Genomic DNA, 12466 nt, shown 5'->3' on the forward strand with positions numbered 1-12466 from the left:
GAGATGTTTAAATCTTGTGTTGTATCATAGGAAAATTCTTACATTGTTTTCTTAAGTAAGGAAAATTTGGGATGTGAATTTGAATTATATAATAATTCTAACTAATTTAATTCTAATTATATTATTATCATAACTTAAATATCTCTCACTGAGAAAAAATATTTTATTTATAAATTGATGTTAGTGTAATTGAGTCTTTCTTGATGTTTTCATGCTGAAGAGAGATTGAAATCATAGATTGGTGAAGATGAGGGGTGATCATAAAACTTGTAAGATCCATTTAATCTTGAAAGCCTATGATTATATGATATCCTGGGGGAAAAACAGAAACAAAAACAAAAACAAAAAAAACCTTACCTATGAAGTTGTCTGACATAGTTCTATGGCCAGGGTGCCAGGCAGCTGTTAGCTCACCAAGAAAGAAGTAAAATTGTAAGATTAAAAATGCCACATAGCTCAGCTATAATATGTGTCTTTGCTGATTTGTAAGCAGGACCTTTGGATAAGGCATTTCTCTTGAAACCTAAAAGTGCTACCACATTTTCTGCTTGTAGCCCAGTTCTGTGAAGTTTTTATCTGTGGCTAATTGGACCTCAGGGGTACTTCACCACCATTAGTAGATCTTGCCAACAACCTAATTATTGCATTTAACTGAATTTCAGAGAACTCTTAGAGCATTCATGTTATTTTTGAACTCCTCCTTAAACCTGCATGAAAGCAAAACACTATGACAAGAGAAAAACATCATCAGTTTGAACAATTTTGAATTTAGGCATTTGATGACAAATGAGCATAATTTGGAGTCCAAATATTGACTATTGTATAAACTAATCATTTAGGTAGGTAACTATCTGAATTTAAAATTTTTCAGGATAGTATTTCATTTTAGTTGATCTACCATTCATTCTAATCATAATTTTTAAATATTGTTTTTAGATGTACAAGTGATAATTATGAACACTATTATAATTATGGCACTTTCGACCTGGTAAAGTTTACAGTAGTTTTTTAAAGTGGTCATATCTTGTGTTAATGCTGGAATTAGATTAACATGATAATGGTGAAAATAATTCAATTTTTCAATTATATTTGGAGATGGTAAAATGCAATTTTGTCATTTAATCTCATGATAGACCTATGGAAACTGAAAAAATTGGCAATAATATTCACAATTTATAACAAGAAAATATAAGACATTGAATAAGAAAACCATTTGGCAAGGGGAAATAAGAAACCAGACCACTAAACCCTGGGCCAGGATTCTTATCTTTAAATTATTGCTTTACAGTGAAATTGTCCTGATGTTGTTAAGCTGCCACCAACAGTAAGATCTATTACAATTACCTACTAAAATAAATAAATTTGAATATTTGAAACTATTTTGTAAATAAATTCAACCAATTCAATGCAGGAATATTCCTATATAGAACTACACTCACTCAACATGTTAAAGTATGCTTTTTTTAATAAGAAGGAAAATAAATTGTGCATAGCTCTGGATTGGGTCTAGAGGATGTGGTCACTATCAGCAGGATGTGCCATGAAGGAAAAGAGTTTAAGAAAACTGAAGCCACATGACTAAACTTAGTTTGACTAGGCACTTTAATAGTGTAATGCTGTAATAATATGTGTAATGATAGATGTCAAAGACTGAATGAGGATGTGAAATTACCTAAAGATCTATAAGGAATATGGATTTTGTGGAAGTGTCAGTGTGAAAGTGTTTTTCTACTTGAACTAGTGTTTTAATTCTGGAATGAAAACTAGAATCAGACCAGAGAATTGGCATGTACAGAGTCATCATTCCCAACCTCATAAAAGCTTGACATCTGTGGGTTCATCACCAGTTGTGGGTTCTGGCCAGCAGAAGTCCCTCCGAGATGGAATGAATTACTCAAGACTCTGTGGAAAATTCAAGAGAGCAAGAGAGAGTTGGGAGCCAACTCCAGAGCTTCTCAAATCTCTCATATTTATTGAGTACAGTCAAAGGAGGAATGCAGGAATTTAGGGAAGGACAGGGTGGGATCACAATGAGTACAAAGGCTTTGTTTATTGTTGGTGTTTGGCTCAAGGTCAGAAGACCCTTTTTGGTGAATCATGTTCACGTTGAGCCTTTCAGCTTATCAGGGCGGAACGTATGAGAATCAGCTGCTTGACAACTTGGACTCAGGTGGCTGTGCCTGTCTTAGGTTGCCCCCTCAGGGGATCTTACCCGGCATTGGCTACCCAGCCTTCTCACCTCTGAGTCTGCAGCTTTTTATAACTTGTTTTCCATTCCAGCCCAAGGCTGTTTTGGGGATAGAAGACTAACAGCAGGCACACCCATTGTTTATAGCCAGGGGCCTGGGTCATTTCTAAAACCTCAAGGCAGTTGCTAAGCACATTTTCTTTAAGGAGATAAGTGGCTGGGATCTGTTACAATTTGTTAACCCAATCATGGGCTCCCTCAGACATCCATTCACAGTGACAGATTAAGTGACCTTCCAGCCTCTACTTAAATAGCTACAGTTTGGGGCAAGAGATTGCTTTAGAACCCCAACCCCTGTCTAGTCTAGCTCTCCAAGCCCTAGAGAAGCACGACATGGAAGAAGAGCAGAGTTCAGTGTAAAGCAGTGAGGATTGTCTCTGAAAATCATTTTTCAAAAGAGGAATTCCTGGAGCTGTACCAGGAAAGTCTGTATCCAGAATACAAATCCAAGGCCAGAGTTGTTTAAAGCCCTGGAGAGACACAGGGTTTCAAACTTGAAAGGTAAATCAGAAAGAAAGCAGAAGAAATTATATAGAGATCTTATCACAGTTGATCAGAAACTAGGTGAATTATGGTTTAATGTCCAACAGGTTCAGGGAATAATTTCACAAAAAACAAATAAATACCCGACAAAGTGTTTTGACAGCAGGTTCATGCATTTCACTAGGTATAAAAAAGCATGTTCTTAAAATAAGGAAACACTTCTAAGAGCAGAGCTCCTGTTGTCTTAGTCCAATCCAGAGACAACTGTACCCAAAAGGACGTCTGCAAGACTGTTCACAAGCAAGAGAAAAGCTTTGGGAAGCAGACTGCGGTGTCATAACTCTTCCAGTTTTACTTCTAATTTAAGTAGAAGCAAATATGACAACACTTATTGCAATAAATATATTGGCTTGGGCAGGTCACAGAACTTGGAAACACCTTCCAATTTACCTAAGTTAAGTACTTCTAGAAATTGGGGAAGCTGTTCCAGATTGTGGGAGAAGATAATGGCTTAGTGTGAAATAAAACGGGCATCTGCTGATCCTAAAGCTAGTGCTCCTACACTCCATCATGTTTTTATTCATAGTATACTTGCTAAATATTGTTACATCAAAGAGTCCATTGATGTTTTCAATAAAACATATGGTATCCGTGAAGTGGAAGGCTGAATCCTTTTGTCAAGAGAGAAAACTATAAACACATCTCTATGGCATATACACACACACGTATTTTGGTAGCAAACTTCATTTTTGAAAAGAGACAAACTAATTCACAATAGAGTCTAATGACTTAGGTAAGTTATCTGAGAAATACTTTTTTGATCAACTGTGGATTAAATATTCCTTTTTTTTATATCTATCATAAACACCCTCCTAAAGCAGTTTTCAAAAATGATTCTAGATTCAAAGAAATAAATGTAAAGCCAAAATTGTTTTACAAATATATTTTACTATCTGCTCTTGAAAAACATCTGCATTTAATTGCTACTAATAATAGCTAGTATAATATAGTGCAACTTCCTATGGTATATAATCAAAAATATATTTATATACCAAAATGTAATCAAATTCTAGCCCTCCAAAATTCTGTATAATGAAAAGATCACAGGATGGGGAGTAAGAGTGTTTGGGCTCAAAGCTGACTTTCATGTTCTATGATCTAGTAATTTAACTTTTCTGATCTTGCTTTCTTTTTTTTTGTAAAATAAGAACACTAAATTTTAACTTTATAATGCTGTTGTGACAATTTGATTACACTTTAAATTTTTCATGTCAGTCTTAGTACAGTAAAATCAATTTTTATAATCACTGACAACTTTTACCAAACAAAATAAGAAATCCAATATAATTTTAAATATTGGGTATGTCAGGTGTGTGCCAAGGGAACATTGGCAAATATGTTTTTTTCTATAATATATTCCACATCATCCTTGATACCAACAAGCCACACAGCTTTCTGAGTAACAACTGCTTATATACACAGACACATTATACAGTTCTATAATTAAAAAGGAAAGTTTTCAGTCACTGTAAAACAAGAGAGGTTCTAATAAAATGCTGCATTATTTCTGTTACATGTGGTTGGAAAATAAGAAAATTGAGACAAGGAGAAGTCAAGCCTTGCATCACAGGACATACAGTTAATAAGGGGCAGACCTGAAGATATAATTCATGACAGTCTGACCTCAAGTCTTGATCTTGATCTTGGCTCCACATTACCTCCCACATAAAAACTTACCAAATAATTAGCCAGATATTTCTCTAACATTTATCCTTCAACAAAGGCTTTCAGAAGACTATTTCTCATCTTAATTTGTGGAGGCATTGAATAACGGTTTCAAAATACACTTGGGAATTTGTAAGATGGCATCTTCTTCCTCTGAGAATTTCTCATCTCCTCTCTCAGGAGAATTAAGAATTGTATAGTAATTTTATTTACTTTGCTAAGTCAGTTAATAACATATAACTTTGTCCATTTCTAATCTTCCCTAAATTTGCTATTTAAAAAAGTATTATGTGAATATGGAGTGGATGTGGAGGACAGGGAACACTCCTGTGCTGTTAGTGGGAATGTAGTTTGTTGCAGCCATTATGGAAAACAGTATGGAGATTCCTATATAACTTAAACTAGACAACTGTATGATTCAACAATCCCACTCCTAAGCATATATCTGGAAGAAACTAATTTGAAAAGATACATGCACCCTGATGTTCATAGCAGCACTATTTACAATAGCCAAGACATGGCAGCAATCTAAGTGTCCATCAACAGATGACTGGATAAAGAGATTATGATATATTTATATAATGGAATACTACTTAGCCATAAAGATACCATTTGCATCTGAAATGGATGGACCAGGATATTACCTTTCTAAGTGAAGTAAGCCTGAAAGAGAAAGAAAAATAACATCTGATATCACTTATATGTGAAATATTAAAAAAAGACACTAATGGACTTACTTACAGAACAGAAACAGACTCACAGACATGAAAAACAAACAGGGTTACCAGGGTGACAGGGGTTGGGAAGGTGTATTGGGAGTTCAAGATTTGCAGATAATAGCTATTATATATAAAATATATAAACAACAATTCTATACTGCATAGTCCATGGAAATATATTCAATATCTTGTAGTACTCTATAATGAAAAAGAATATGTGTTTGTATATGTATGACATAAACATTATGCTGTACACCAGAAATTGATGCAATATTGTAAACTGGCTATACTTCAAAAATTTTAAAAATTAAAAAAAATTAAAAATCATGTGACAAGCTCTTCTTGACTTCTCTTTCATATTTAATCTCAGAGTAACCCTATGAGATGTATACATTATTTCAAGTTTGTTCCAAGCTGTTAGCTAGTATAAGGTAAGAGCTGAAATCTCTAGAAGTGTTGGGTATGGTTCACCATAAGCAGAATAATATTCCTGGATTTCATACTATATTATAAATGAGCTCTCTAAAAATTTGCATACATGGAGGCCAGAATTTGATCTACAAATAAACAAACATGCAATAAAATCATAGGCATTGAGAATTGAAAGGGTTATTAGAAAGTATCTAATTCATTATTTTTCTTTTACATAGAAAAACCTGACACCCAGGGAAGGAAAGGAACATATCTAAAATTGCACATTCTGATGCTGTCAGATTAAAAATAAGAATTCAGGTTTTCTTATATTCCAACCTGTTTAATCTTTTCTCTACACAGAATAGCTGATATTCTTACTTGTTACATTCAAACAAAAGTAATTCAAACAAAAGACATTGTTACATTTGCCCAATTGATCTCTGTAATTACTTTAATAAGCCTCATTGTTTCCCAAGTGAGATGTGCCTGGGGAAATGAAGATGTTGAGAGGTCATAAAAAAATACATCTTTGACTCTATCCTATAGGATTTCTTATATAAAGGAAAATCACACAAAGAAATGATATTTTTAAAAGAGATTTTTCTTTAAAAAGAACAGGATTGTTTTTAAGCTCCCATTTTCCATACCAATTTAGTATGTCTCTCCATTTTATCCTTAAACCAAACAAGTAAATTATGTGGGAACATGATAAGATGTTATTTCCTGTATATATCAGATCTCTTTGTCAGCACAAGAATGTGGTGCTGCTTTTTCTTTACTATTTGGAAGGGGAGATTAGTTCCAAATACTTCTACCCAGTCCTTTATATTGAAATAAATTTACTCATGCATCAGGGACACAATATGGAAATTTATGCCTTCTGTAGAATACCCATAGTCCACTAGATATGCAGAACTCACCCATTGAGAGAGCTTTGGGCCAATATTCTCATCTTGTAAAGCAATTAATAAATAGAAATTCAATTAAATAGAGTTGGGAGACCATGAGGGGGAACTCTTCTGTTCTGCAACATAGCAGAGACTAACAAAAGAAGAAAGATTCTTCTTTCCTGACAAGGGCTCAGCCAATGAAAAGTCATGGGCCCTTTACTTACTATAGCCCTCCCAAATCCCTTTACCCCTTTATGAAAGCATTCTCTTTTCCTTGCCATGGATAGAACTGTACATTGTTCAACATGGTTACAGGTCTCAAATTGCAGTTCTTGCTGGTGCCAAACAAGCCCATTTGTTTTTTAGAAAAAAAAATCTGATAATCTGTATGTTTCAGATAAACAAACATCAGTTGGCTTTCTGACCAGTGGACCATAGCGGCATTCTGCCACCCAGGAGTGAGTGTTAGCTTAGAATCTATCTCAAGTAATCTCCAGAAAGATTTAAGTATTTCTATTTGTCCAGAGCACAATTACCCCAGTAAATGGTCTCACCTCCCTCAGAGAAAGATTAGGTTGAAGATCCACATCACCTATTTGTGCTGCTATCACAGAGTTCCCATTCAAAATTACCTGATGTAGCCTTCATTTAAAAAAACAAAAACAAACAAAAAGACCCTCTGATTTGGAAATTATCCACATCTGGTGATTGGATGAGGAGCCATGATTTTTCTGAATTGAATCTGTTTACTCAATTCAGACCACTGTTCACCAAATTTAGATTATATTTGATCACCATCATCATCATCATCATCATCATCATCATCATATTACTTGGCTTGGGTTTTCACAGCAAAATACTTCAGATTGGATAGCTTAAACAATGGATATTTATTTTCTCACCGTTGTGGAAGCTGGACATCCAAGATCAAGGTGCCTGCAGGGTGGGGTTCTGGTGAGAACTTTCTTCCCAATTTAAAAATGGCCACCTTCTCTCTCCTCTATCCTCATGTTGGAGGAGAATTAATAAAATGGCTGCACTTAGGCTAACAGATTGCTTATTCTTATACTTGCCCTTAACACAGTCAACTAACTGGACTGACCGGTTTCTACTCACAGCTCAAGGCCCATTGTTAAAGTAAAGCTATTAATTTTACTGTTTCTACTTTATTCCAGTAATCAAAAGTAATAATCATGCTAAGTCTCTGAGTCATTCACCAGGGAGAAAGTCACGGGACTGTAACCTTACAAAATAGCCTGAATTCCCAAGAAGACCACACCTTGGGTGCTTATAAAATAAAGAGATGGAAAGAGTGACAACTACTAGCCTCTATAGAACTGGTCACCTGGAGACACCATGATGCCACTCTGAGTCTTATGAGAAGAAAATAATTCTGTTGATTGTTGTTTTGTTTAAGCTATGGCTGTGTAATCACCCTGTTCACAGTTTTGAAGGCACTAGCCTGCTGTGAACTCCCTTTGCCTGGCAAATCAATAAAGCTGTTTCTTCTCTTCTAAGCCCTAAGACTGAGACAAAAAGGGGTCAGGGCACAGCCATTCAAGGAATGTTACAGCAATTAACATCAAAATGGTGAAAGATTCAACCCCCAGTAGGCCCTGAGGCTCAAGATGGTGGGTGATTTGACTTCTAGCAGACCTTGAGCCTCATTATATGCTCACTGTAACATATTACCTTGGTGAGTAACATGACCACAGGTGCCATGGAAGCCCCAAGGCTAGCCACAAAAGGTCTCAGAGTGGGAAATGGCCAACTTCCTGGGAATCCCAGCCCCTTCCCCAGACTAGTTAGACTGCTCCTTCCACTTATTAGCATATGAAGCCACTGAGACCATAAAAACTGGCAACATGGTTCCTCACAACCACCACATCTCTCTCCTCTCTCTCTCTCTCTGTTCAGAGACAGCCCACACTCAGTCTATGGAGTGTGTACCTACTGTTAATTTGAGCAGCCAACACCCACACTTTGTGGCCTTTCTCTTGCCTTAAAATGTACCTCTGAATAAATCTACCTTTACTCAACTGTGGCTCACTCTTGAATTCTTTCTTGTGCAAAGCCAAGGACTCACACTTGGTGGGGCACATCCCAGGGGCTCAGCTGAAGCCTGGGACATGGCCCTCCTCATGCCCCACATCCATCTTTCCTGCATCAAGACCACATCTTTGAGTTTCAATTAGGCTCATCATGGATGGGGGCCAATTTTTCTGCAACAACATGGCCTTTCCTCTAAGCAAACATCAGAGAGCAAGCTCTGGTGTACTTTTCATTTCTTATCAAAATGCCAGTTCCATTGGATTAGAACCTCACTCTTACTATCTCAAAGAGTACAGCTATTCCAGTCCCTGCTGCTCAAGGCTTTCCAGCCTGCATGACAGGTATGAGTGAAGAAACTTTTTAGATGACTTCTGTCTTAGCCAATTTCTAACAGCAAACTTATGGGAGTAGCTAAGACTTGAAGTCCCAAATGAACTGATCAAATTCCTGACCCACTGAAACCATCTGAAATAAAGTGAATGTTGGTGTTTTAAATCACTAAATTTTGAGGTGTTTTTTTTTTTTTTATATGGCAATGGTATGTGTAACACTGCTGTAATTTAGATGTTGTAGTACTGGCTCATGGTAGATACGCTAAATGAACAAAATAGAAAGCTAAGTAATAGAATAATAGATACATAGATCTTTATATATGAAAGAAGTAGTGGCATTGCAGGCTAATTGGTAACAGAATTGTTCAATAAATGTACTGGGGAAAGGTACTTATCCTTATAAGAAAGCAACATATACACCCATCTCATACCATACCTAAAAATATATATCCTTTGTGGTTGAAAGATGTAAATATAAAAAAAGTAAAATATTTAAAGAAAATTATTTATCTCAGAGCAGGGAAGGAATTTGAGAAGTGCATGCAGAGATATTTCACCCTGAGTCCAGCTTCCTCATCCCTATGTACAGCACAGGTGGTGAATCCTTGATCCCAATCATGCTCCCTCTAATGAGCATCTTCAAATCCAACAGTTAGCTCCTTAAAATCTGACCGTTTTTGAAGTATTAGATTTCTTTCTAATTAAAAGACCTAGAGTACTTTTTATTTCCTTCACTGAAGAATAGATAAAACTTTATTGTTGGTATCAATTCAAAACATCTCAAACATATGGAGGCATTAGTATTGCTAAGCACACTGAGTGATTTCAGTTATAAATTGAGAAAAAAAATAAAAAGAAGGCATATTTTGGACCTGAGTGTCTAAGTTGTGAGTTGCATTTTGACAGGAAGCTTGTAATGCCAGAGCCTTAAAACCGATCTTTGTAATGCAGTATTTGTTCCCCAAAGCCACCATAGAGGTACTGTAAACAGAGAAGATACTTTCGATTCATCACTTAAGTCAAGAACTCATAGTTTATGGAGAATCAGAAAAGCATTCATTATGTAAATCAAAATAATCTGTATCCCTGATGTTAAATATTTATTGCATTAAACAAAAAGCTCTAAACCCAGATAGTTTAATTTAATGAAGCCAGACTCTGAAGATATAGATGATTTGAGTGACTTAAATATATATTCAACTACTGGGGAGGCCACTTGAGCTAGGTTCACAGCAAGGGGTTTAAAAATTTAATTCTTAGTCAAAAACTTGATCAGTAAAGAAAATCAACCACACCCTACCATTACAGCATAAATTTCACAAAGTTCATGTCTTGTGGATTTATCCTTTGCTATGAACATGTGCTGTGAAACTTTAAATTAATTAATTTGACTGAGACATTTATTTTTATTGTTAGATTAATGTTTTTAAAACAATCTAAATTTTTAATTTCAAATTTCACCCTCTCAGAATAAAAGAAACAAGTTCTTTTAGGTCGTGTTTCTCTATACCAGAATGGTACCATACCCCACAAACAAGAACTTGAAATAAAACCAAAAAATTGTTGTAGGTAAGGAATCTTCATACACTATGAATACATATATAAGAAATTAAACCTATGCAATTCTCTTGGTCTTAAGGACTATAAAATATTCCACTTACAAAAAGATTAATTTGTATAGCTGTTTCAGAACAAATAGGCTAAATAACCCAAAGGAAATGATGTTTTAAATGCAATCACGTGTAGTTTAAAGTATTCCATGATTCTGTAAAAGAATGAATATCATGTCCTACATGAGGGATACAGCCCTTTTCCACCTAAAGTCAGATTTTTACTCCAGAGTTTCTTCATGGCATTTTTCATTTCTGCATTTCTCAAGGTATAGATTAAGGGGTTCAACATGGGAGTTATAAAAGTTACAACTACCATCATGGATTTGTCAATGGGAAAGTTGACATTAGGCCTTGCATACAGAAAGATACAGGGAACAAAGAATAAAATGACCACCGTCATATGTGATGCACAAGTGTGGAAGGCTTTGTGATTTCCTCCCACACCATGCACCTTAAGGGAGTGTAATATGACCCCATAGGAAACTAAAAGAGTGAAGAAGACAACAGTGCAGATTGCCCCTCCATTAGCTATCATGGAGAGTCCAATGAGGTGGGTGTTGGTGCAAGCAAGCTTCAATAAGGGGTACATATCACACAGGAAGTTGTCAATGACATTGGGGCCACAGAATGGGAGCTGATGAATGAAGAGAAATTGAACCAATGAGTGCAGAAAGCCTCCAGTCGAGGCCAGCAGCAGCATGAGAACACATACCCGCCGATTCATGATGACCAAATAATGAAGAGGCTTACAGATGGCTACGTATCGGTGATAGGCCATCACCACCAGGAGAATGACTTCAACACCAGCAAACAGATGATCTATAAAGACTTGAGTCATACAAGCCTGGAAGGAAATAGTCTTTTTCTCATGAAGCAAGTCGGTGATCATTTTGGGAGCAATGGCAGTAGAATAGACAGTATCTATAAATGATAAATAAGCCAGAAAAAAGTACGTGGGGGAACCCAGGGACCGGCTGGCCATGATGGTCACCATGATAAGCAGATTGCCCGCTATGGTCACGAGGTAGATGAGTAAGAAGGGGACAAATAGAACTTTTTGCATCTCAGGGTTCTGTGTGAGCCCCAGCAGGATGAACTCAGTCACATTGTTCCTATTTTCCATGGTGATCCAAAGGTGTTGATCAAGTGTCAGAGTCTGCAAACAAAAGGGCCAACAATGACTTAGAGAGGATTGCAAGCTTTCTGTCAAAACTGTGATATCTTACTGCACAGTGTTTTATCCACGAGGGTTCACACAATGAGATTTTGGAATCTCCTCCCACAAGCACTCCATTCAATATCACAAATTCCTTGCTTCAACTACAGTGATGAGAGGTCAGTATTCTAACTGGGAGGCATACCTGAGAGGTGGCATACCACACAATAAGAAAGCTGCTTTTTCCACAATCTCTCTCACAAAGATGACACTTTTGCCTTGATATACCATTTCTATTTTTCCTGAACACATTTTGGCTTCTGAGGCCCACCGTGAAAACAATCTCATCTCTAATAACTGATTTATATATTTATGTAAAGTAATGCTTAGTCATGGAGCATAAAACTATTGGCTTACATTTAGATAACTATCTCTCTGAATTACTGTGAGCTCCAAAAATCAAGAATTAAGTCACCCACAGTGTGAAAGAACCAGGCTCATCACGAGTATTCATTAGAAGCTTGTTAAACTCTGTTTAAATAAACTGAACTTCAAAACTCATTAGAGAACAACTGAACAGAGATAATGTCTAAAATTCTTCCCAATAAAGTACAATGAAAGTAATGTTTTATTTAAAGATGCACCCCCAACAAACACAAACTAAAATGACACTTATCACAATGTTATTAGAGAAAATTAGACAGTATAAACCGAAGTGATTGATACTACATTGACATTTTTCCTACTTTCCAAATTGTTCAGAATCAATTGTCGCTAAGCATAGCTTAATTAAAAATGCCAAAATAAAATTTGAGACATAGTTGTGGTATAGGA

At 36.0% G+C, this 12466-nt stretch overlaps 1 protein-coding gene across 1 annotated transcript; it reads right to left on the bottom strand.

Annotated features, from left to right (window-relative positions):
- Positions 1-10645: 10645 nt before the first annotated feature.
- LOC105076408 (olfactory receptor 4A15-like) lies at positions 10646-11599 on the bottom strand. Its single transcript, XM_074352112.1, has one exon. The coding sequence runs from the start codon at positions 11597-11599 to the stop codon at positions 10646-10648; it is 954 nt and encodes a 317-aa protein (XP_074208213.1).
- Between the last annotated feature and the right edge of the window lie 867 nt (positions 11600-12466).

Source organism: Camelus bactrianus, chromosome 23 (assembly GCF_048773025.1).
Source record: "Camelus bactrianus isolate YW-2024 breed Bactrian camel chromosome 23, ASM4877302v1, whole genome shotgun sequence".
In the NCBI taxonomy this organism is placed as follows: domain Eukaryota; kingdom Metazoa; phylum Chordata; class Mammalia; order Artiodactyla; family Camelidae; genus Camelus; species Camelus bactrianus.